We start from the raw sequence: 24423 nt of genomic DNA, 5'->3' as shown, positions 1-24423 counted from the left end.
ATTGGGGGCCGCACCGGCCGGGTCCCGTGCGCTGCCCTGGCGTGAGTTTGGGGGCGCAGCGGGGCCCGGCGGGGGCGGCGAGCGCGCGTTCCCCCGCCCGCTCGGCGTCGAGGCGCGAGCAGCTCAGCCAGCCTTGCAGAGGGAGCTCTCGGCAGCTCAGGGGTCCCTCTGCTCCCAGCCACAGCAGCGCCGCCTGCGACACTCGGCGGCGACGGAGACCGGCAGCGGCGATGATCGGGCTACGAGAAACTAGAGAGCACCCCAACTGCTGGAAAAAGCACGCAGGGCGACCGGGTAGGTTCCGGGACCGGGTGGACTTGAAGATGGGCAGTCCGAGGTGCGTAGGTCGGGACCCGACACCCACACGGTTCCGGGACCTGGCTAAGCGGCCGGCAGAGGGTCCAGAACCCCTAGGCGAAGCAAGCGCGTCAACCGTGCCTCAGAAGTCCAGCCTCGTTAGGGGTACCCGTCGCGGGAGGGGCGGAGGGCAGAGGGCGGGCCGTGGCCCAAAGATCAGCCGGGCCAAAAGCCGGCCTCGAGGGTAGAGACAAAGGAAGGAAAATGGAGTCGCCGAGCGCGCAGGCCTCTGTCGCCACCGCCGCCAGAGGCCTACCATGTTGGGAGGAGGGAAGCTAGCGGGCGGGCGTGGAGGGGGTTGGCCAGGCCCTGGCGGCGGCGCCGGGCAATGGCGGCGGCCGCGCCGCAGCAGGGACGGTAGAGGGAGACAAACACCCCCCGGCGGCGGCGCTGGCGCCGGGCTGCAGCCAGCGCCGACCGGAGCGGCCCCATCGTGACACCTAGAGGCGGCCCGCGAAACCTCCTCCACCCCGGGCCCCCTTACCTTCGCGCCACACCCCCCGCGGCGCCCGCTCCGCCGCCGCTCCACCGCTCCGGCCACCTGGCGTCCCCGGCCAGCTCCGCGTGCCTGCACTGGCTACTGCTGTCGCCGCTGCCGCCAAAGAAGCAGCTCCGCGCACGGTTTAATCGCTCCACAGGCTCGGACACAAAATGGCGGCGGCGCAGTGCAATGCGCCTGCGTCGGCGCTGCCGGGGCCGCGGGTGCTGATAAGGGAAGAGACGGGTGGGGGGGCCGGCCGGCGGCGAGTTGAGGGCGGGGGAGGAAAGGTGAGGGGAGGGGTTGGCGCAGGGCAGCATGGGAGGCGGCCCCGGGCGCCAACTTTCAAAAGCAGGCGCGATGGCGTCACGAGATGCGCCGCGAGTCGCGTCGTCACGCCGCACGCGCCCTTCCGCGCCCTCACCCGGTCGCGCGTGGGCTTTGCTGGCGCGGAGGCGTCCTGGTTCCCGTTGGGTGGGGCTTCCTGGGCGGAGGCTTGAGGCTTCTGGGCAATCGGATCTCCGCCTAGTTGCCCTGATTCCTTAGCTCTGTCTTTCCTTCAAAGCTGTGAAGGGCGGGAGGACTACGGTTAGCTGAAGTGAGCGCGCGGGGCTGGGCCGTGGGGTCGAGGAAGCGCCAAGTTTCGGCCCTGCCTAGTCTCCGCCCCAGCTCGGTCCAACCCCGGGTTAGTTCTGCACCCTGTCCCGCCGGCGAGTAAAACCCAGTGAGTTCCCGCACTCTCTCACTTCTCCACTTGTCCAGTGCTCAAGATCGACGGCTAAGGGGCTTTGCCCAAGGGTTTTTGGTAATCTTCCTCCCAAGAAAAGGGCCTTATAAAACCGGATGTGAAATTAAGAGAACTAGGACAGAGTCACCTCAGTCCGGAGACAGAGCAGACCACAGCAGTCGTCTTTAGCTGTATTTATCACTGTGGACGTCTATGTTTTTAAGACGGTTATTTCTATTTCTGTTCCCAGTCGGTGGTCCTTAATCTCTTCCCTCTCTTGGGAAGACCCTATTGCCAGGTGTTTTAATGATTTCCTCTCCCCCCATGGCCTTGGAATGTGACTCTGGACTGTAATCCCAATTCTCTTGCTTTAGCTGTTTGGATAACAAATGCACCTAGCAGCAAGGGAGCTTAGCTTCTTCTGCTCTATTCATATCTGTCTATGTTGTGTTGTAGGAACGCTGGCCCATTATCAACAGATATTGTTTATTCCCTCAAAAGAAGTAGAAAGTTGGGTAGTAACCCAGAAGTATGTAAAATCCAAATGTTCAAATGTCAGCAACCAATGCCGATGTATTTAAACATCTTGAGCCCATTCAACCACTTTTGAGCTTTCAGATTATGACTTAACTTAAAGGAAAGATAGAAGAGAAATTCCAAGATTAGAGGATAATAGAGAAGGAAGTGAACAGAAAATCAAGTCTAGAGTGTTGAATTGTAGAATCCAAGCCCAGAAGTAAGTCGAGGCAGGAAGAGAGGTTTCTGTTTTCAGGTGCTGAGACAGAGGCTTAGCTATTGAGTTTGTTACCTCGGAAATAACTGGAAGATATTGTGGTGACTTTAACTTGACTCATATGGACTAACTGAAGATGTTAACCTGAGTAGAATGGGTTAAAAAAGTAAACAGGAGAGTAAGGAAATGAGACAGTACGTGAAGACAACTTGAGTTTTGCTGTGGGTGGAGCAGACATTTGGGGTATGTGCAGAAGGATGTGAGGTCAGGGAGGAGTTTTGTTTCCCTTTTGGTGGTAAGAATCCAACCCAGGGCCATTCACAGGGCAAGTGCTCTGCCACTGAGTTTCATCTCAGTTCAGTGGGGATGTTTTAAAAAGTGGTAGAGATCAGGTGGAGATGGCTCACACATTTAATCCCGATACTTGGGAGGTAGAGGCAGGAAGATCACTTTGAGTTCAAGGCCAGCCTGCTCTACGGAGGTAGTTACAGAACAGCCAGTGCTACACAGAGAAACCCGTCACAAAAAACAAACTTACTAACTTGCTACAAGAGATGGTATTAATCCCAAGCATTTTAATTAACCCCTATATCAGAGGTGATGTAGGGAAAGGAACACTTGCTTGACCTCAAAGGACTGAAGTCAATGAGAGGATATATGGAGAAATGATCTTGGAAAGGAAGGTCCCATTGATTATAAGGCTAACAAAGGAGGAAACCTAAGATCTTAGTAGAACAGCCCTGCTGGGATATGGTGCCCATTTGAGGCTTGTGATCATGAGTTTAGAGTTAAACCAGATGACCCAGTATGTGCTTTTTCTCCAGTAGCGTTCAGCTTTTAAAAATGGTTGTATTTTTTTTTAATTTATCTATATGGGTGTTTTGCCTTCATGTATGTGTCTGTGTACCATGTGTATGAAATGCCCATGGAGGCCAGAAGAGAAGAGATGCATCCCCTGGAACTGGAGTTAACAGAATGTGATATTCCAACACGTGGGTGCTAAACCTAGGTCCTTTGGAAGAGCAGCCAGTGCTGCTAACCGTTAGACCACTTTTTTAACCTGCATTCAGCTTCTTGAATACAAACATTAAAAAAAGGGATATTTGGTTTCTCAATATCTGGACACCAATTTTTTCACTCTTAGCCCTATGTAAAATACTGTTTTTTAAATGTGTGAAATACTTGAAATTTTTACACACATCTCTTTTTCCCCCCTAGGAACTAAAATATTACAATTATCTCTATTTTTTAAAAGATTTATTTATTTTATTTATATGTGAGTACACTGTAGTTGGTCTTCATACACTTCAGAAAAGAGCATCCTATTACAGATGGTTGTAAGCCACCATGTGGTTGCTTGGAATTGAACTCAGGACCTTTGGAAGAACATTCAGTGCTCTTAACCACTGAGCCATCTCTTCAGCCCATCACATTTGTCTCTTATGTACACTTTAGGACTCAAAGATAAGAAAAAGATAGATTTAAAGAGAAAACTTTGAATACAGATAGCTGAGATATTTGCACTTTACATTCTCTCTACTGAAGAGATTGATGCCTGGTTCACTTTGGAACTTAGATATCAGAAACAATAATAATGCTGACTGAAGTCTAAATCATTAGTTTCTGGGATGCGGACGTAGCTCTGTGATGGAATGCTTGCCTAACATGCCCGAGGACCTGACCTGGGTTTTATCCTAGCATTATAAGTAAAAAATAAATCTTTAACCTCTCTTCAAGTACCTTCACCTGAACCTTTATCTGAGACTACCTTGGGAGTAATTAACAATAATAGTTGACATGTGGACAGATAAAGACTGTGTCTTTGGAAGGAAGGAAAAAAATGACACTTCAGCTGTTGTTACTGGGTTTGACCTCTGAGGTATCAGAAGTCAGGAATAGGGTCCAAGTAACCTTAGGACTGCTTTCTGGGAAAAAAAAAAAAAAAAGCAAAAAAACCTATGTGCTGTTCTATTAGCTGAGAAAATGCTGAAATCACATAGGAAGGAACTAAAGGATGTTTTCTTTCTTATAGGAAATCCTGATGTGTCCTACTTTGTGCAATCATTTCCAAAGAGTAAGGAAAGGAAAGCCAAACCAAAGAACAAGACATTTCAAGCTAGAAAGAGACAAGCTGAGGGGGAAGATTCATATTATGAGAGACAGTTAGGATAGTAAGAGCAGGGCCTGGGGAGTATGGCTCAGTAGCAGACTACCTAACATGTTTAAGGCCCTAGATTTAATCCCCAGAACTGAAAAATAATAAAAGCAGACTTGTTTCCTGAAATACTAACCAAAACCACCCTATGCAGAAAATTGATGAAGGAAACTGGGAGATACTTATTTATTTACTGGAGGGGGGGGGGGGTGAGCATGCTTATGTGTGTGGGTCAAAGGACAACTTGCAGAAGTAAATTCTTTTTACCTTGTGGGCCCTGGGGTTGGAACTTAAGTTATCAAGCTTGGTGGCAAATACCTTTACCAGCTAAGCCATCGTGCTAGCCCCTGTGTATTATTTTTATGAATAATTGGGATTTTGGGGGTATATTTTGTTTGGGGGTATATTTTGTTTTGTTTTGTTTTATGATAGGGTCTTGTTATATAGCCCTGGCTGGCCTTTTACCCACTTTTTAGCCTGAAGTGACCTCAAATTGAATTTATAATAATCCCTTTTATCTTTCCTTCTAGGATTACAGGCATGAGCCGCCATTCCTGGCTCATAAAGGATAGTTTTAGAATATTGTAAAATGTGATATAGACTGGAAAAAATATATATGTTTAGTATTGTTAGGGTTATCATTTAGGAAGAATAGGTTATAAGAACACCCCATTACTTTAAGAGAAATTATTACATTTTATTTATTTTATATATGTGTGCACATGCACGTATGCCAGGGTACATGTGGGGATTAGAGAACAACTTGCAGCCATTGGTTCTCTTCTGCAATGTGGATCTCAGGAGTGAAACTTAAGGTTCTCAGATATGGTCTCATGGTCTCAAGCACTCTTACCTGGTAAGTCATTTCACCATTGGAGAATGTAAGGAAGGGGTGTGTTAGTCAGGGTTCTCTAGAGTTACAGAACTTATGGAATATCTCTATATATTAAGTGAATTTATTGTGATGAATGACAGTGTAAAGTCCAAATAACCCAACAATGGGCAGCTGTGGATAGGAAGTCCAAGAATCTAGTAGTTGCTCAGTCCCACAAGGCGAGTTATTTAATCTGGTCTTCTGTAGAAGTAGGTTCGAACAGATGTGCTGGCAAGTAAGTGCAAATAGTCGAAAAAAAATGTATCTTCCTTCTTCCAGTGACCCTATGGAGGCCTCCAGCAGAAGGTATGACTCAGATTAAGGTATGTACCACCATGTCTAGATCTGAGGCTTGTTTTGTCCAACGAAAACCTCATACTCAGAGATCTCCTTGCCTCAGTCTCTTTTTGTGGCCACTATACCTCAAGATCTCCATGTCAAGATCCAGGTCAGGGGCTGGAGAGATGGCGTAGCGGTTAAGAGCACTGACTACTTTTCCAGAGGTCCTGAGTTAAATTCCCAGCAACCATATGGTGGCTCATAACCATCTGTAATGAGATCTGATGCCCTCTTCTGGTGTGCCTGAAGACAGCTACAGTGTACTCACATACATAAAATAAATAAATTTTAAAAAACAAAAAAAAATCTAGGTCAGAAACTTGTGTTTTCTAGCCTCAAGATCTAGATCACAGGAGTGCCCTCCGATTCAGGATCGTGTTTCATTCCAGATATAGTCATGTTGACAACCAGGAACAGCCACCACAAGGGTCCTTCCCAGGGGCTTTCACTTAGGCTTGTGGTCCATGGAGGTTGGTCAGAGCCTTTTAGCAGATAACTGCCCAGTTTACCATATGGTTTTAGTGATGTCACCATATTTTAGAACCTCCCTCAGCCTCTTTGGTGGGAGCAGATTCCTAAAAGTAATTTCAAATTTTTAAGGGTTGGGTGTCTGAACATGACAGATAAGCAAAGTGCTTATCTGTAAACTGGTGTCTATGCTGGCAAAAGGTGTGCTATTGTAGCTCCATGGTAACTTGGTGGTACAATACTTTATCTAGCATCTGTGAGGATCTGAGGTGGATCTGTAGTGAGACCAAATAAATAAAGTTGGCACTGTAAGTCAGCCAAGTATGGTGATGTGCACCTGTAATCCCAGCATTTGAGAGGCTGAGGCAGAAGGATCATGAATTGGAAGCCAATCTGAGCTATACATTAAGACCTTGTCTAAAAAAGGAGGAGGGGAAATCAACAAAGGAAAGAGCAATGTGTTAAAAATAGACAAGAAGCTTTGCTTTGGTGTAGGACAGTGGCTGTCAACCTTCCTAATGCTGGCATTCTTTAGCACAGTTCCACTTGTTGTGTTGACCCCTAACCATAAAATTATTTTTGTTACTACTTCATAACTGTGCCTTTCCTGCTCTTGAGAGTTGCAATGTAAATATGTGTTTTTCTAAGGGTTTTGTTGACCCCTGTGAAAGAATTTTTTAACCTCCCCCCCAGGGGGGTCAGGACCCACAGATCGAGAACCACTAGTATTGGGCCTAGGAATACATGAGAATTTTCTGTTGCCTTTGAACATATTGAGAACATGTATTAGATATGACATGATCCATCCAGTTCATCAGATTCTCTCATATTCCTCCTCCTCTTCCTCCTTTTCTCTCCTTCTCTCCCTCCCTCTCTTTCTTTTCTTTTCTTTTGAATTGACCCCAGGGCCTTGGGCACACTAGGATGCTAGAATAGCATGGTGCCTATGAACTACACCTTCAGCTCCAGTTAAGCCTTTGCAGCTCCTTGTTTGGAGCACTGGATTCAAGAAGTGCTTGTTGCCCTTGAACTTAAAAGTTTAAATGTAAAAAAAAAAAAAAAAAATGCAACATCTGGGTCTGGAGAGATAGCTCAGCACTTAAGAGCACCTGCTTATTCAGAGGACCTGGGTCAGTTCCCAGGCCCACATGGCAGATGACAGCTGCCTGTATCTCCAGTGCCAGAGTATCTGGCACCAGGAATGCATATAGTAGCCATAAGTACATGTAGACAAACACTCATGCACATTAGAAACAACAACTTTAAAAAGGGAAGAAATGGAGTCACAGTAAAAAGAATGTGAAGAAGAGGATCGTTCTAGCAGCATCTCACTTCAGCTGGATCTAAAATGCTGCAACGGTATTAATAGGTGAACAATGAGGCATGTAAGGTAAAGAGCATGGTAAGGGCATAAAATATATAAATATATCTGAGGACAGTGGGTCAGCCCGTGTCAGGCCCTGTAGGTGTGAAGCTGAACCTCATAAAATGTTTGGAAAGCTCTCAGTGTCCATGCACATCAGCTGCCAAAACAACTACTAACATTTTAAAGACATTATCTCCTGCCCAGACCCCAAGAATTTCTTCTCTTATCGATGTCTTCTTTCTTTGGACTCCTGTTCTTTACTCCTGTTCTTTACAGTCGAAATAATCGCCCTTTCAAGTACCCGAAACCCATGCTTGGGAAGTAGGTTATTTCTAGGTTTTACTCTCTGCATTTCTCAGGTATTGATTGATTAGCTTTCTGTAATGCATCACAACCATTTACAAAATACCTTAGTGACTGCCTTTTCAAATGTTCTGGGACTCTAGGTGTACCCCACCATGCCTAGCCTAGTTTTATCTTAAATTGAGGAAATGAGCTAGGTGAAGTGGTACACAACTGTAATGCCAGCACCCAGGAAGCTCAGGCGGGAGGATTGTGAGGTTGAGACCAATCTGGCCAATATTGTGAGTTCTAGGACAGGCTGGAGGGCTTGTTTCAAAAGAAACAGAAAAGGAAAAAGAAAGAAGTTACTTATTCAAAACCAGAACGAAATGCACGTGTTTCACCACACTTTTCTCAGTGTTCTTATTCTCTTACTAGCTGCCCTGGGTTCCTCCCTCCCTCCATTAGACCTCAGATAGCATTTCCTTCATCATCTTTTTCTTATTTCTCTCCCCTTTGTATATTGGGTTTAACGTGTGGCCTTGGGCACCTTAGGCAGGTGCTTTACTGTTGAACTATATCTCTAGCCCTTTTTTGCTTTTTATTTGAAGGCAGGATTCTACTAAGTTGCTGGCCTCTCTAAAATTCACTTTCTTACCCAGACTGCCCTTAAACTTTTCAGGCTCTGGTGTAGCTAAGATTAAAGGCTTCTGCCAGCAGGCCCAATTTCCAATACCATCCCTCCCTCTCTTCTTCCTCCCCTGCCTTCCCTTTCCACAGCCCCTTTGTCTCCATATGTTATCCCACCTGATTTTTAAATCCTAGGCTCAAATTATTCTTCTACCTCAGCCTGCCAAGTGCTAGAATTACAGTTGTACACTGCAGCACCTAGCTCGACGTTTCTACTTCTGTAGTAGCTCTCTGGAGATGATGCTTTCACTCCAAGGCTACCTAGTAAAGAGAAGGGAAGTGATACCTCTATCAAGAATTAAGCTGGGCTGGAGAGATGGCTCAGTGGTTAAGAGCACTGACTGCTCTTCCAGAGGTCATGAGTTCAAATCCCAGCAACCACATGGTGGCTCACAACCATCTGTAAAGAGATCCGATGCCCTCTTCTGATGTGTCTGAAGACAGTGACAGTGTATTCGTCATATATAAAATGAATAAATAAAATCTTTTAAAAAAAGAATTAAGCTCAGTACTTTGTGCCTGGTAAGCATGTGCTCTTTCACTGAACCCTTGCTCTCCTAATTCCATGTGATTTGTTTAGAAGGGACAAAAAGATTTCTGACCGGAGAGCAAGCTGGACACTACTGCTTCACCTCAAAGGAAGGGCTGTCGTCAAGACTCATCAGACTTACTTACTTGAGCAGAAAGTACTTTTAACCTCTGAGCCATATAAAAAGAGCTTTAATGATGAAAATCATGCAACCTTGGCAGACAGATAGCAGAGATATTTGAGGCTATGATTTGATAGTCTATGAATATGTCAGAACCCAGCCTCATACTCTAGACAGATAATGCTGAAGGGAGACAGGTGATGTGCTAAATTTTCAGGCTTTTCTCCACTAAACATGTGGTATTTTCATCCTCAAAATGTTTAGATGTTGCATTCTAGATAGGTGTAAGACATAAGTTGGGAAATTGGATATAGGGAGCCCAGAGCTAGACAGATTGTACGGATATCCATTTCTCAAAGACATTTCTGTTATTGTTGTCTTTTTTTTTTTTTTTTTTCTTTTCGGAGCTGGGGACCGAACCCAGGGCCTTGCGCTTGCTAGGCAAGCACTCTACCACTGAGCTAAATCCCCAACCCCCTATTGTTGTCTTTAGAGACTGAAATCCACAGTATAGCCCAGTCTGGCCTGGAACTGAAAAGAAATCCTTCTGCCTCAATCTCCCAAGTGCTAGGATTATAGGTATGAGCTATTTGCCTTGTAAGACATTTCTTTTTAAAAAGCGTGTGTGTGTGTGTGTGTGTGTGTGTGTGTGTGTGTGTGTGTGTGTTGTATATATGATATTTATCTTGTTTACATACATGCCTATGCCTGTGCCAGATGTTGTGGAGGTCAAAGGATAGCGTAAAGGAACAGGTTCTTTGTCCTACCGTGTGGATTACAGGGATCTGACTTGTGTCACCAGGCTTCTACAGCACATGCTTTTACCCACTAAGTAATCTCAAGAGTCTAAAAGACATTGCTTGACCACTTTCTGTGTATCTGCCTTTTGGTACCAGGGGTAAAGGGATTATATATAGCTAGGCATGGTAGCACATACCTATAGTCCCAGCATTCAGGAAGTGGCAGCAGGAAGATGGCAGGTTCAAGACCAACTTGGGCTATATAATGAAATCTTGCCTAAAACAAACCAACAAAAATAAGGAAATGCAGGCTGATCAGAGAGTAATTGCCAGGCTCCGTGGCAGACTCACTGAATTCCCAGATATATCTTAGAATCAGGTAAGTTGGTAAGACATGATCTGATTCCATTTGTGAAAAAATATACAGGATAAACAAATCTGTAGGGGCAGAAAATAGATTTCTAAATGTCTAGGTCTATGTAGGGGCTGATGGAGAAATAGCAAAAAGGGAGTAACGTTCTTTTATGGGTAGATAAAAATATTGTAAAATTTGGTCATTGGTTACAAAACTGAATATATCCAAAGCCATTAGGTTGGATGCTTTATTACAGTACTGGGGATTTAATGGAGGGTTTTGTCTGTTCTAGGCAAACACCCTACCAATAAGCTACATTCCAAGTTTGCCCACTCTTTAACTTTATTTTAAGACCTGGTCTTGCTAAGTTATCCAGGATGGACACCCACATCTCACTTTATAGCCCAAGCACTGCTTCTCCCGGAGGCCCCCAAGTAGCTGGCATTAAGACCCTTGCACTTGGACTGGAGAGATGGCTCAGTGGTTAAGAGCACTGACTGCTCTTCCAGAGGTCCTAAGTTCAAATATGAGCAACCACATGGTGGGTCACAACCATCTGTAATGAGATCTGATACCCTCTTCTGCTATGTCTGAAGACAGTTACAATGTACTTATATGTAATAAAAGATAAATCTTAAAAAAAAAAAGGCCTTTGTACTTTCAGGCATAATTGAATTGTATGCTTTATTGTTTAATTTTAAAAATTTGGTGGTTTCTTTTGTTTGAGACAGCGTCTTGATATGTAGCTCTGACTGTCCTAGAGCTCACTTATGTAGACCAGGCTGGCCTTGAACTTGCAGAGATCTGCCTGCTTCTGCCTTCCAAGTGCTAAGATTAGGGGCTGGGGATTTAGCTCAGTGGTAGAGCGCTTACCTAGGAAGCGCAAGGCCCTGGGTTCGGTCCCCAGCTCCGAAAAAAAGAAAAGAAAAAAAAATGTTTTGTGGGGCTGAAGAGATGATACAGTGGTCAAGAGGGCAAATGGTCAAGAGTTTCTTAGTTCAAGTCCTAGCACCCACATGATGACTCACAACTATCTATAATGGGATCCAATACACTCTTCTGGTGTGTCTGAAGACAGTGACAGTGTACACACATACATAAAATAAATAAACCTTAAAAAATTGTTTTGTGGACTGGGGAGATGGCTCAGAGGTTAAGAGCACTGGCTGCTCTTCAGGGGTCCTGAGTTCAATTCCCAGCAACCACATGGTGGCTCACAACCATCTGTAATGGTATCTGATGCCTTCTTCTGGTGTGCCTGAAAATACCTACAGTACACTCATACACTGTTTTGTATGGGACAGAATCTCAAGTAGTTTAGATTAGCCTTAAACTTACTGTGTAGCTGAGGATGTCTTTGAACTCCCATCCCTCCTTCCTTAGCCACTCAAGTGTATGATTACAAGCTTGTAGCACCATGTCTAACAGATTGTGCACTTTAAGAGGTTGAACCACTTAGAATGTAGGTTGCCAATAAAGCATTTTAAGAAGGGGGTTAGGGGCTGAGATGGCTCAGCAGTTAAGAGCAATGACTTAACTCTTAACTGACTTGACCTCTTGCAGAGGTCCTGAGTTCAATTCCCAGCAACCACCTGGTGGCTCACAACCATCAGTAACAGGATCTGGTACCCTTTTCTGGTGTGTCTGAAGACAGCAACAGTGTACTCACATACATAAAATAAATAAATCTTTAAAAAAAAGGGGGGGGGGATGTTGGGAATTTAGCTCAGTGGTAGAGCACTTGCCTAGCAAGTGCAAGGCCCTGGGTTCGGTCCCCAGCTCTGAAAAAAAAGAAAAAAAAAAAAAGAAGGTTGGGTGGAAAGTGAGAGCTTAGTGGTAGAGCACTTGGCTAGTAAGCCCTGGGTTCAATTCCCAGCACTTAAAAAAAAAAAAAAAAAAAAAAAAAAAAAACGGGGCTGGAGAGATGGCTCAGTGGTTAAGAGCACCGACTGCTCTTCCAGAGGTCCTGAGTTCAAATCCCAGCAACCACATGGTGGCTCACAACCCTCCGTAATGGGATCCGATGCTCTCTTCTGGTGTGTCTGAAGATAGCTACAGTGTACTCCTATACTAAATAAATAAATCTTTTTTTTAAGATTTATTTATTTATTATATATAAGTACACTGTCGCTGTGTACTCCTATACTAAATAAATAAATCTTTTTTTTTTTAAGATTTATTTATTTATTATATATAAGTACACTGTCGCTGTCTTCAGACACATCAGAAGAGGGCATCAGATCCCATTACAGATGGGTGTGAACCACCATGTGGTTGCTGGGATTTGAACTCAGGACCTCTGGAAGAGCAGTCGGTGCTCTTAACCTCTGAGCCATCTCTCCAGCCCAAATAAATCTTTTAAAAACAGAAAAGACTAGGTGATGGCACACACCTTTAATCCCAGCACTTAGAAGGTGGATCTCTGAGTTCAAGGCCAGCCTGGTCTACAGAGCAATTTCTAGGACAAAATGAAAAGATTAAAAGACTCCTATTGGCCATCCTCAGATCCGTGTGGTGCCAGCTGCTTAGTAGACTCGTCAGGGTAATTATGCACACACCAGAGGTTACAAAGGAAATACGCAATTGCAGTGAAGTGTGATTAATACAATAGAGTGGAAGTATAAGCCAAGCAGGCTTGGAAATCACTGTGTTAGCCTGGCTGGTTTTGAAATCACAGCAATCCACTATTACAAGCATTTGTTGACACAACCCAGCAAAGGTATAACTCCAAAGGGAAGTATGTCTATGTTGAAGCTTTTTAGGGGATTGGCTTGAGCAAGGCTATGTAAGGGTGAAAATAATAGATCCCAGAAGGAGTGGCTCAGGTGTAAGGAAGCCTGCAAGTGGCTCAGTAAAGCTGCAGGGCAGAGCAAGTAGTTACAGTAGAGATGAGGGTCCAGACTGGAACAGACCCAAAGGGCTTTGTGAGCCAGGTGGGGTGGGCTCGGCTCTTTTCTGTAGAGGAAAGAAGGCTTGTAGTGGTAGATTAGAGTTTTAGAAATCTTTCTGCATCCTGGACAGACAGGTCCAAGAAGTGCACAGAGTAGGCTTCGGGCTGTTGAATTTGAAATGCTTTGGATGTTCACAAGGAAGTATCCAGTCCGTAGTTGGGAGTCACAGAAATGAAGCAAAAACTGAGTCACTGACATCAGCCTCAGCATATGGATGAGAGTCCTGTGTTTCAAGAGAGTACAACTCTGTGGAGTGATATCTAAGGGCTGTCTGAGGAGGAGGAGTGAAGAGGGCAGAGAAGTAACTAGGAACATGGATAGTAATTAGCTAAGTGACTGCTTATTCAGCTACTCTAAGTCAGCGTTTACTGTATGGCCATATGTCTGGAATTATAAGTTCAGAGGCAACTGGTTCTGGATGTCACTGCAGGCCATTGCAGCCTAATTTTCTAAATAATATATTGTGCTTCCTTAAGTTTTAGAAGAGGAGCTGGAGTCTTTCCAATCTCACCTTCTCATATTAGCCACATCCTGAAAAGCTTAGCCCAGCATCCACGCCAAGAACCTTTTTTAAAAAAAGATTTATATGTATGAGTATTTTGGCTGTATGTCTGTATGTGCCTAGAGATAGTTGTGATTTTGGGAACTGAACCCAGGTCCTTTGTAAGACCAGGAGTGCTCTTTTTTTTTTTTTTTTTTTTTTTTGGTTCTTTTTTTCCGGAGCTGGGGACCGAACCCAGGGCCTTGCGCTTCCTAGGCAAGCGCTCTACCACTGAGCTAAATCCCCAACCCCGACCAGGAGTGCTCTTAACTGCTGAGCTATCTCTCCAGTCCCCCAAGAGCCTTCTATCCATGGGGGATGGGTAGTCTGAATAGTACACTTCTTTCTGAGGGGATGGAGAGAAAGCAGAGAACATCTCATGTGTCTCAGCAAATTGTGCCCACATACCAGACTCAAGATCGCACAAGGAAGGCACCCCCGCTCTGTGGGGGAGACAGAAGCAGCCCTCTTCCTATGCGCCAGCCCATCTGCTTCTCTGCCTGCATAAACATGCGTTTTCTTCTTTTTGGTTACTGCAGCTTTGAATTCATGAGAAAGAAGAGTGTGAAACAAGAAGAAAAGATAAGGTTGGAAGAGGGAAAGAGGAAAGGAGGGGAATGGAAGGAAAACCCTGCAGCCACCAACACAATAAACTGTATCCTGAACCGCCTCAGCCTAGCCCATCTTTTGCAGTGCGCACATGTCAATTTCCTCCGTGCAGAATTCTGAAGATGATGGCCAGGGCATGGCTGTGACCTAGGTGGCCTGAAATGATGAGACCCGTGTTATAGGTCTTGGAAACCCCTTTCCATTTGCCCCTTCTAGGCACAGACTTTCTTTGCCTTGATACCTGTGACTCTTGATAAATCATGAATCTCCCACTAACTGGGGCAGCAAGCTCCCAATGGTCCTGAATCTGAGTAGGGGAAGAAATGTCTCCCAAGCAGGGTAAGAAGTAAAGTGTTCTGGGACAGCTAGCTGAGCCATGCCTTCCACCATCTGACAGACAAAGACCTGCCAGTCTGACTTCAGGTTATAAATTGAGAAGAAACATCAAGTATTTGTTTGTCCTGTGGTTAATCCGAGCTTCGCCATGTCCAGAAGTCTTGAAGGGCAGAGCCTTGAGGATCTTTCCCTGACCCTGACAGATCCTCACCTGACTATACTCAAAAAGTGCTCCAAATTTCACTCTATCCACCCCATACTCAACGTTTCTCAGCTGGGACAGAAGCCTAGGTATGGCCATAGGGATCTTGTAGAAGACCTGTTTTGGAGACCAAGATTTTCAGTGACAGCCAGAACTGACCTGACTGGAATAATGACATTTTCCCATCTGTCCTATGGTGTTGTTCTGGTCCAGTCACTGCCTTCACTTTCCTAAGACTTGCCCAGCCAGGGTTTGATTCTACTTTCTCACCACTCTGAACATTCCTATTCCACCAGTGGGCCTTTTCTGTGACTTCAGGCCTGCAGGGACTCTACTGGTGGTTCTGGGACTGCCTCTGAACTAACCAGCTATGGGCGTTGGTGTGGTCTGTCACCTAATTGTTTTACCCCTGCTGATCATCCAAAAGCTGAACCCCTATCCTGCCCTGCTGTGCCAGTGTGTAAGGGCTTCTGTCGGCCCTACCCCCACCAGACTATAGTGAACTGCCAACATCCTCTCACAGGTGTTTCCTGTTGCCGTTTCTTTTGCTCAGCATGGCCTCCCCAGCAGGTGGTGGTGAGGGCTCAGGCAAAAACCTCTTCACAGCAGTTCTAAAGCTCTGGGGTAAGGATCCCCAGGGATCTGGGTCACCCCACCCCCACCCCATCTAGGCAACTGTTGACATCCAATTGGCTATCTACTGTGCATACTGCAGTGCTATCACCGTAAGTATTGGGACACTAGAATGGGCTCAAACTGGGGAGGCCTCATGTATGTCTAATCTCCTGGACAATAGAAATTATGGTAGGAGAATGGATGGTCGTTTTCTAGCCATGGGTGTTGTAACTTCCTCAGGACCTTCTTAGCAAAGTCCTGCTCTCCCACCCTCATGTTTCTCCCAAATGTCTCCCAACCTGGGTTAACAAACTCCTGTGCTTGGAGGCAGGTAAGCCCTCTCTTGGGAGTCCTACTCCCTCAACAAAGGTCTGCTGGCTGTTGGAGGGGACACAGAGTTCACAGGTTTGTTATTACAGGAAAGGAGGTGCCTCAGGGAGGGAAAACCTTGCTGTCTTGGTTCACAGGGCAGCCATCCGAGTCTCCCATCTCCCAGGTTCAGACTCCTCCCCTCACCAAAGATTTCACCCCTCTCCCCACAACCTAAAGTTGCTCCTTGAGGTCCACTGCCTGAAGAAAGCTAGCTGTCTTGGCAAAAGGGTTCATATAGGAGCCTGTTACCATTGATACAGTTCTGCTGCCCCCTGGTGGCCACCGCTCAGGCACTCCTTGCTGGCTTTCTCTTTGCTCTCTAGCCACAGGAGAGCTAGAATATTTAGGGCCTTCTCTGGGGCAGTTGCAGTTTAGATCCATTCCTACAGTTCCCAGGCTCAGCCTGTTCCCAGGCTCAGTACTAGTTCCCTTCCGTGTCTCTTCCCCAGCCCAACCCTGGACTCTGGGCTTTCTTCCACCAGGATTTCCAGGGCAAATACTAATGCAGTTGTCGCAGCTGGGGTGTGGACACAACAGTACCAGGAAGAGCACAACCAGAAGGTGTTGGAGCAGAGGCTCGGGCGTGCACCAAGCCACGTAGGAAACACATTTTGCTTTTTTATTATCTGTAAAACTCTGTAAATAAAATACAAAACCAAGGGATGTGGTGAGGCAGAGCAAGCTGACCAAACGGTCAGGCCCCTGACACTGTTTGTGGCTATGCAGAACCGGCTGGGAGGCACTTCATTTCAGGCATTCTACCAACCCCAGTGATAACAGAAGAATATATTAGATTTTCATTGATAGGAATTTGTGGGGAGAGGTGACTGGAACCAGCCCTCACCCTCCCTGCCAGTGCCTAGTGAGCCCTGAAAATGAGGGAAGGAGCACTGGGAGCTGGCAATCAGAGTTCAGAATGCTGTGCTGGCCATGCTGCTGGGCCCAAAGAGGCAGGGCAGGGCATCCAGGGACTCCTCTAGCTGGCGATGAGCAGACTGTCCTTCTTCCCCTGTTATGTACAAAAAGATAAGGGTCAAGAGTGGCCCTGGCATCTTCTGGGCCTTCCCTTCCCTGGCATTACCTCACCCCACACCCAATAGCCAAGATCCCAAATCCCCTTAACTTGTGTCTCCCACTTCCCGGTCTCACCACACTGCTGGAGGCTCTGCCGGGCAGCTTCCCTCACAGCTTCTGTGTCTGTTTGACACAAGTACACCAGGGGCTCAATGCCCTCAGGAGCCTATCGGCAAACAAAATATTGAGGCATTGAGACAGGTTCAGTATAACAAGTAGAAATAGCCCTGGAGGGAAAGTGTTAAGCAGGTTGGCAGGGAATCACCTTGATACAGCCCAAAGCCAGGCACCCGGCCACTCGAGTCTGCACATCCTCATCCTCAAGCTGGTCCAGGAAGCACAGAAGAGCCTGGAGACGGTGGAACAGCAGATTTAGACACTGGGAGCCCTCAATCCTAACCTTACCTACAGGAAAATCCTGCCAAACTCACCCTTTCCCGGAAGACAGGACCAAGTGACAGGCTCCGAAGCTGGGTGCTGACAGCAGCCATGACTTTGCTATTGCCGTGGACCAGCAGGGAGCTAAGAGCCCGAAGCCCATCCTTCCTCAGGCGCCCCTCTGGGGCTAACCTTAGAGCCTTCAGCACAACTGCCTGGTCATCGGAGTTCAGGTTCTGTACCAGTAACACTAAAAGTAGTGGGGGAGGGGTGCTTTGTTCTCATCATCTCAGCATTCACACCCTCAGGACCACCCATGAGACCAGAATCCCGTGGCCAGGGCCACTGCCTCACCCTCCTCTGCGGTCTCTGTCACATAGGCTTCCATGGAGGGGCTGTCCAAGACTTCTACATAACTCCAGAATTGGAAGATGGTGAGCTGCTCCCCGGGGCCTGAGTGGGGCCTCCTGGGCAGCTTCTGCCCCAGAGCATCTTCCAGGAACTTCACACACACTGCAAAAAACAGTACCACAGCCTGAGCTGGAACAGACCCAGGCTTCTAAGGGGTCAGAGAACGCCCCATTCTAGCTCATGCCTAGGGACTCCTTGTCCACACTCGGAGGACAAGCATTTTCTTCAGTGCTCGATTTGTCAGTTGGTGTGGGCTAATGAGGACCTCCCTAAGGGAGCTGAGATGGAAGGAAGGGGCAAGTAAGTAGGCAGCCCACTCACTCACCAGCCTCGGCTAAGCCTGGCTGGCGCAGGGAAAGACGGGCACCATACTGGCTGCAGAAAGTGAGGAGCACCTGCTCCACAGGGCAGAGGAAGGGGTTGAGTCCCTCTGTACACTGGTCCCAAAAGGTCAGGAAACCGGGCCGAGAGGCAGAGAACTGTACCACTGTGAAGGATGAGAAAAACCATCAGCAACGGAGCAAACCAGGCAGGAGGAGCAGAAGTAGTTAGGCATGAACACCAGATGTACATCAAAGCCCAGGCCCAAGAGGCCTTTACCTTCCTGGGCAGATGTGACAGCATTTCCCCACAGCTTGCTGTGCTCACACACTTCCTGGAGCACTCGAGCTTCCCTCAGCAGCCGTTCCAGGGCCCATGCCTCCTGGCAGCGCAGGGGCCCAAATGTGCCCAGTTTCTAGAGGACAAGTGATGCCAAATAATTTAGGCTTCATGGCAAGGGTTGGGGAGGATGGGGTCGGGGAGTACAGATCCCAGCATGCATTGGTAGAGGCTGAAGTAGTAGTAGTATAAGAGGTATTACATTTGACAGGCACCAAATGCCAGGACCCTGGGGCATTGCAATATAGAACTGAGAGGTTTAGAAGGTTGGATTGGAATGCAGGGCTCCTTGGGGTAAGTGTTCAGGAGTCAAGGGGTGGGGTGAGGGGGGATATTATCCCCTCACCAGCAGGAGGCAGCTGCAGTGGTACAGGTGCTGGACCAAGGTAGCATCCAGGGCTGAACACCCTGTGCTTAGACACTGGGCATTTGATGAGTCTAGTCTTTCCTCAGCCACAACCTCTGGGCTGCTTGTGGGCCTGAGAGAAAAAAAGAATGGAATCAACGTCGCCCCCCAAGAGCACACATCACCTGGTCACCAGAGTTTATTTTTATTAAGCTCCTCCCACCCTGAATGGAAGAACAATACGAAGAAGACACAGACAAGTTAATGGAGAACAAGGCGGTAACCAGCAATGAGTAACATGGATCTTTACAGTCAGTCTACCAAAGGGGCTGCTGGGCCCGAGATGGGCGGCAGTAAGATTGCAGGCGGGATGGTCTGTAAAACGTGGGTTGTGAGGGACGCAGGGCTTGGGACTGGAACCTAGGAAGTCGTAAATGGAGGAGGGATCGGGTGCGACTTTCAATTCTGAATCGGTAAAATCTATTCCAGGAATGAGAGCTGGGCAGCCGGGGCCTCCGGGAGAGTCGGGGTCTTGATGGAGGGGGCTGATGCTGGGGGACTCGGGGTACATGGAGAGGCACTGAAGGGGCTCCTTCACAGGGTAGGTCCAAGGTGAGGTCAAGGGAAAGAAGAGAGGCAGGAGGCTCACAAGCTGATGGGGATGTGCAGGGCAGGCGGACATTGCTGAGATGAGCAGGGTAGCCACAAACACCGGGACAGATGGAGTTGGTAACATGGGCATCAAACATACATGAGGTATACAAGGAAAACAATAGCTACACTGACTGGCACAAGCCCATCCTCATGTATTCTACCTGGCCCCACCTGACCAGTTCTCCTCTCTCTCCCAACCCACCTGCTTCTCCTCTGCCTTACTTTGCTCTACCTCTTCCCCTTCATCTTTCCCTGCCCCACCAGGTTCCCAGTCTTGCCTTGCCTGGCCGCCTCACCTGTCCCCAGGACTGTCATTGTCTTCATCTTCATCATCATTGAGGAAGCTGAAGCTCTCCAGGGCATGCTCCACGGTGATGCTAAGACTGGAGGCCCGGCTTCGAGTCAGGCCTTGCCTCTGCTGGGATTGTAAGGAGAATCAGGGCTACTGCCACTGGTTGGCAGCTGTCCCTGTGGGCCTCAGCCCAGCCCAGCCCAGCCCAGCCCAGCCTCCTTACCATGAGCAGACTCTCCAGCCGAGTCACCTCCTGCTCCAGGCCCTGGAGCTCAGGGAACTGACCTCGATAATCATCCAGGGCAGCCATTAGGGTCCTGAGAGCCTCTTCGAGCCTTCTGTCCCCAGCTCCTCCAGTGGCTTCAGGGACTGGGGCTTGAGCAACCAAGGCCAGGCTAAGTTCTGAACGTTGGGGTTCAGGGACTATGGATGACGGAGAGGAACTTGGGCTCTTAAGGATTTGTTCTAGCGAGTCTGGGGCAGGGCTTGTGAGGGGTTTTGGACCAGAGGAAGCAAGACTCGGAGAAGAGGTGCAGGCTGCTGTGGGGTCTGCTTTAGTGTAGGGAGTAGAGGTTGGGTGACTACAAGGCCGTGCTTCAGGGCCTGGGACAGAGGGTACTGCAGAGGAACTGGAGATTATAGCAGTGTCTACAGAAGGGGAGGGGCTTACAGTTGTAGAAATGGGACTTGTAGTGGTCTGGACTGGGCCCACAGCACTAGTGGTATGAGTTGACATCGTGGCTTTTTGAGTAGGACTAGTGGTACTGTGGCTGAGGCTTGGAGTAGCATTGCTGGGGCTTAGAGCAGCATTGCTGGGACTTACAGTGGTATGGGTGGGACTTGGAGTGCTATGTGTAGGGCTTACAGTAGTGTGGGTAGGGCTTGGGGTGGTGTGAGTTGGGCTTGTGGTAGTCTGGATTGAGTCTGTGACACTGGGGATAGAGCCTGTAGAGGTGAGGGGAGAGGGCATGGGTTTGTGGGTAGAACCTACAGTGGTGGAAGTTAGGCCTGGAACACTGTTGATCGGGCTCACAGCACTATATGTAGAGCTTGCCATAGTATGTGTGATGCTTGGCAACTCAGAAGAGCCAGAGTCTGTGGCTTTGTGAACTAAGTCTAGCTGTGTAGATGAGGCAGGGTCTATAAATGTGGGGGCAGGGCCAGCTGTACTTAGGGCAGGACTTGTGGCAGAACGGCCATTGTCTGCAACAGGAGGAACACTACTGACATGCTCCACATGGGTGGACTCTGGATATACAAGTGGGCTAGGCCCTGGGGCTGGGCATTTTAAGTCCACAGCTTCCATGGCCTCAGTCAAGGCAGCATCCACGCTGGCTTCACTGATGTGGCTGAGAGTCCGACTGTAAGGGGCATGCCCATTGACCAGGGCTGGGGTCAGAGGTGGCTCTTCATCCATGGAACCAGAGGAGAGGCTCTCTGGCCTTCGGAAGGTAACTTGGACAGGCAGGGGCTCAGGCTGTTGCACCAGAGGCTTGGGAGTTGATGAGTATCGAGCAGTGCCTGAGAGCTGCGGGCTGGATGAATCATCAGAAGATTCGGATGACAGGGACCATGCTGTCCCATTCTCTAACTCCTCCTGCCGCCGTAACATGTTCTAAGAGAGAAAGAAGACTTCAGGGTCACACCAAAAAGACCCAGGGAGATGGTAAGATCTGGGGCCTGCACTTTGACTCACATAAAAAGCCTGCTCCCGAAGTGAGGGTGTATCTGGTGGACTCTGGCTATATGTGGAAAACCGCTTGGTGACTGTGGAAGCTTTGTTGACTGTAGAAGCAGCTGAAGGCTGGTCATCCTTGTCAAAGGGACTATGAAAGGAAAAGGATATTAGTTACTCCAAAACCTTCCCTTGCCCTGCCCTAAGCCCTTCAGTCCTACCAACCTCCATATGACTTCTAGGCTGAGCTTGATAGTGCCGAGATCATTGATATCCACAGCCACAACCTGGGGCAGGGCGGCAAACAGGTCCTTGGTCTCACAGGAGACACTGCCCACGACTACATGGTTAGCCAGTCCTTTTAATTCTGTCACCTGTAGCCAAGAGTGCATGGAGAGGTCACATGGGTGTAGGGGCTTCTGGACATTCAGAAATCTGAATTTGCATATAGGTTATAAGACAGTCACAGGGTCATGAGGACATGCAGGTTACTTGAGGATGAGAGCTCTAGGGACCATAAGGTCATAGAGGCAATCTGGGAGCAAGAGTATCGTGTAAGCCAAGTAGGTATGGTCACTGATATTATAGGTTCACAGACTTAGGAAACTAAGTATCCAAAGGTCAGAATATCATAAGGTCTCAGTACCAAAGTCATGAGGTAAAGGAGTTACAAAGTTGCTTTCAAGGCCTACAAAAAGAGGGCTATGGGAGTTAAAGAGGTCATGGAGTCACATCTACATGGACATAGAGCTATAAAGGGACTACAGGAATGGGAGAATGACACAAGGAATCCACAGGATAACAGGGTTCACAGGAGTAAGCTGTCTTATGGATCTGGTCAGAGAAATCACCTTGATAGACAGGAATTCTGTGAGCAGAGGAAGAAAGACAGTCTCTTCACTGTCCCACACTTGCTTTCCACTACTCTCTATTCGGCCTCGTAACTTCCAGCGCTGGCGGCCGTATTTCATGCAGATCTGGGGAAACAGACAGGATGAAGCAGCTCTTGGGATGGTAACCCTTCCATCCCAGCTTTCTCATGCACAGCCTCATACCTCATATTGATCGCCCACACACAGCCTGGCGAACCCAGCCAACCCTGGGCACAAAAGGAGAAGATAAGCCATGCTGAGGACCTTACGCATACCCACTCCTGCCTCTCTTCTGCTTCTACAAATCAGTACCTTTCATCCGGAGATGAAACTCGCCCAGCTGTGCCTCCAGCTCATTCTCCAGAAGACACATGCTCTGGGAAGAGGTTTGGGGAGTAAGAATGTGAGGGAATGAAGAACTAATCTCACACCAGCCCACACCTTGTGGCTCTGTCACAGTGGCCCTCATCTCTCACCTCTGTATACTCTCGATGGCCTCGGGTGGCCTCAGCCAGGCTGTCTCGGGCCTCTCGACTCCCTGGGGACCCAGTGCTATAAGCACGAACCATGTTGTAGGCACCATCCCTGAGACGCCGCTGGACACAGTATGCTTCATACAGCTCATCAATCTGGAAAGGTTACAACAGGGTAGCAGGAGGGGACTCACCACTGAGAACCACAGAGGTTGGCCATGGTGGACCTTCCCTCTTCTCCATGATCTCCTCCCAATGCCCACTCTGCATACATGCTGCACATGTACCTTACTGGCATGGAATTCCAGTCGTCGAAGAAAACGTTCAATGGACTTGACTTGCTAAGAGAGAAATGAGTCAGAAAGAGTGTATCTCAGGACTCTCTCCTAGCCAACTCCCTTCCAACACTATTCTACATGCAAACACTTACCTTATCCAAGTCATACAGGAATCCCTACAATGGGAAATAAGAACAGATACTTAGAAAGCATGAGGAGGAGCCCAGGAAGGTAACTGCCTAGCCAGCTATTCTTCAGTATTCAACAGACATGTTCCCTTCTTTGACAGTCCTCTTCCCAGGAAGAAGGAAGCACCCTGGCCCTCTCCTGTGCACTGCAATATAATCTCTTGCTGTGTTGGGAAAGACCTGAACTCTCCCACTGGAAGCTTGTAAGATACTGGGTCTTAAACAGAAGGTACACTCCAAAGAAGTTAGGATAGAAACACCTACTAGCTCACCCCTGAACACAGTATCATACAAGGTTGTTTTGCCCAGCCCCTCACTATAGGGGCATCAGTCCAGGGCATCTCCTGTCATTACTCACTAGGCGGGAATTCCTCTTGGACTCCTTTATCTGGCGCTGGAGCTTCTCCTGCTCTTGCTGATGCACTTCCAAGTAGGCCCTGGGGGAGACAAATGACAAGTCAACTTATCCAGCCTCTCGATTTGGCAGGGTGCAAGGCTAGGGAAGATTCAAACTTGCAGAGAGAAACCTATGTGGAATCTTGGGACACTGAATAAAAGAGGGGATTGCTTACGTCAGTCCCCGCTTAAGAGCAGCATATACCAGGTCCAGCCTCTCAGGCTGTGGCACCTTGGGGGCTGGGTGGGCCACAGAAAACATCCTTGACACTCGGGAGAGCACTAAAGGCTTCCGTTGAGGCCCTGGTGGGCTGAAGACCGTGAAGTTCCTGAAGAAGAAAGCGCCTTTAGAAAGGGGTCAGCAAGAATCCCCCAAACCCTCACTACCCTAGTCCAACCCCATCTAACTCTCTCAACCCCATTAATACCCTTGTCGCGTACCTGGGCCCGCGCTCTTGGCTGCCGAGGACGCCTGCGAAGGACTGGCTCCTACTGACCCGGGCGCTGAGCAGGCGGCGCTGCGGCCGCACCGACAGGGACATCATGGAATGAGTTCGCGCGGGGCTCCCTGGGGGTGGCGGGGGTGTGTGTCCAGCACCAATCGGGTCTCTGAGGCCCCCTTCCCGTGACTGGGTCCCAGGGCTGGGGCAAGCCCTCCCTGGTCGCCAGGTACAGCTGCCCCAGTGGGTTCCAGTCTTGGCAGTCTCAGCCTCATTGGCCCCGCGCTAATGACAGGGCAGAGGCAGGAGACTCGGCCTCGGACTCAGCGTGGCCTCTGCAGGCCCCTACTTCCTGCGGAGGTGCGGGCTCCGCCTGTCGCGGGGAGGAAGGGGGGGTCTCGTGAGGACCCTCCTCCAGCTGGGAAGGAGCAGGAAAGGGGCGGGAC

The 24423-nt window shown here is 48.3% G+C and overlaps 2 protein-coding genes and 1 long non-coding RNA gene across 17 annotated transcripts in view; 1 reads left to right on the top strand and 2 right to left on the bottom strand.

Annotated features, from left to right (window-relative positions):
- Window positions 1-1040, bottom strand: part of Ctcf (CCCTC-binding factor) — a 49326-nt gene extending 48286 nt beyond the window's left edge. For 3 of the 4 annotated variants that reach the window (XM_087595270.1, XM_087595271.1, XM_087595272.1), the window contains exon 1: window positions 842-1040. The gene's annotated coding sequence lies outside the window, so the exon portion shown is untranslated. 4 annotated transcript variants of the gene reach the window in all.
- Window positions 68-15373, top strand: Ctcfl2 (CCCTC-binding factor like 2). 2 transcript variants are annotated; one of them, NR_176815.1, is made up of 3 exons: window positions 68-294; window positions 5604-5647; window positions 14246-15373. It is a non-coding gene; the product is annotated as a CCCTC-binding factor like 2 (long non-coding RNA). The 2 variants fall into 2 exon arrangements; NR_176816.1 differs by lacking the exon at window positions 5604-5647.
- A 1029-nt stretch (window positions 15374-16402) lies between these two features.
- The window catches only part of Ripor1 (RHO family interacting cell polarization regulator 1), a 28710-nt gene continuing 20689 nt past the window's right edge, over window positions 16403-24423 (bottom strand). For 3 of the 11 annotated variants that reach the window (XM_087594187.1, NM_001100660.1, XM_087594186.1), the window contains exons 2-22: window positions 23979-24105; window positions 23714-23866; window positions 23500-23578; window positions 23106-23129; window positions 22963-23016; window positions 22679-22831; window positions 22515-22578; window positions 22386-22429; window positions 22182-22307; window positions 21556-21704; window positions 21352-21481; window positions 19879-21270; window positions 19660-19781; window positions 18710-18842; window positions 18304-18439; window positions 18029-18190; window positions 17647-17805; window positions 17346-17542; window positions 17180-17263; window positions 16990-17080; window positions 16403-16849 (exon numbers count right to left, since the gene is read on the bottom strand). In XM_087594187.1, coding sequence (XP_087450313.1) covers window positions 16752-16849; window positions 16990-17080; window positions 17180-17263; window positions 17346-17542; window positions 17647-17805; window positions 18029-18190; window positions 18304-18439; window positions 18710-18842; window positions 19660-19781; window positions 19879-21270; window positions 21352-21481; window positions 21556-21704; window positions 22182-22307; window positions 22386-22429; window positions 22515-22578; window positions 22679-22831; window positions 22963-23016; window positions 23106-23129; window positions 23500-23578; window positions 23714-23866; window positions 23979-24105 — 3677 coding nt within the window. In that variant the 3' untranslated portion in view covers window positions 16403-16751. The remainder of the gene's footprint in view (window positions 16850-16989; window positions 17081-17179; window positions 17264-17345; window positions 17543-17646; window positions 17806-18028; window positions 18191-18303; window positions 18440-18709; window positions 18843-19659; window positions 19782-19878; window positions 21271-21351; window positions 21482-21555; window positions 21705-22181; window positions 22308-22385; window positions 22430-22514; window positions 22579-22678; window positions 22832-22962; window positions 23017-23105; window positions 23130-23499; window positions 23579-23713; window positions 23867-23978; window positions 24106-24423) is intronic. The other 8 variants (XM_087594191.1, XM_087594194.1, XM_087594190.1 and 5 more) reach the window with 3 other exon arrangements.

The sequence above is a fragment of the Rattus norvegicus genome, chromosome 19 (genome assembly GCF_021556685.1).
Source record: "Rattus norvegicus strain SHRSP/BbbUtx chromosome 19, alternate assembly SHRSP_T2T, whole genome shotgun sequence".
NCBI classification, from domain to species: domain Eukaryota; kingdom Metazoa; phylum Chordata; class Mammalia; order Rodentia; family Muridae; genus Rattus; species Rattus norvegicus.
This window is presented reverse-complemented; position numbering and strand designations above follow the sequence as displayed.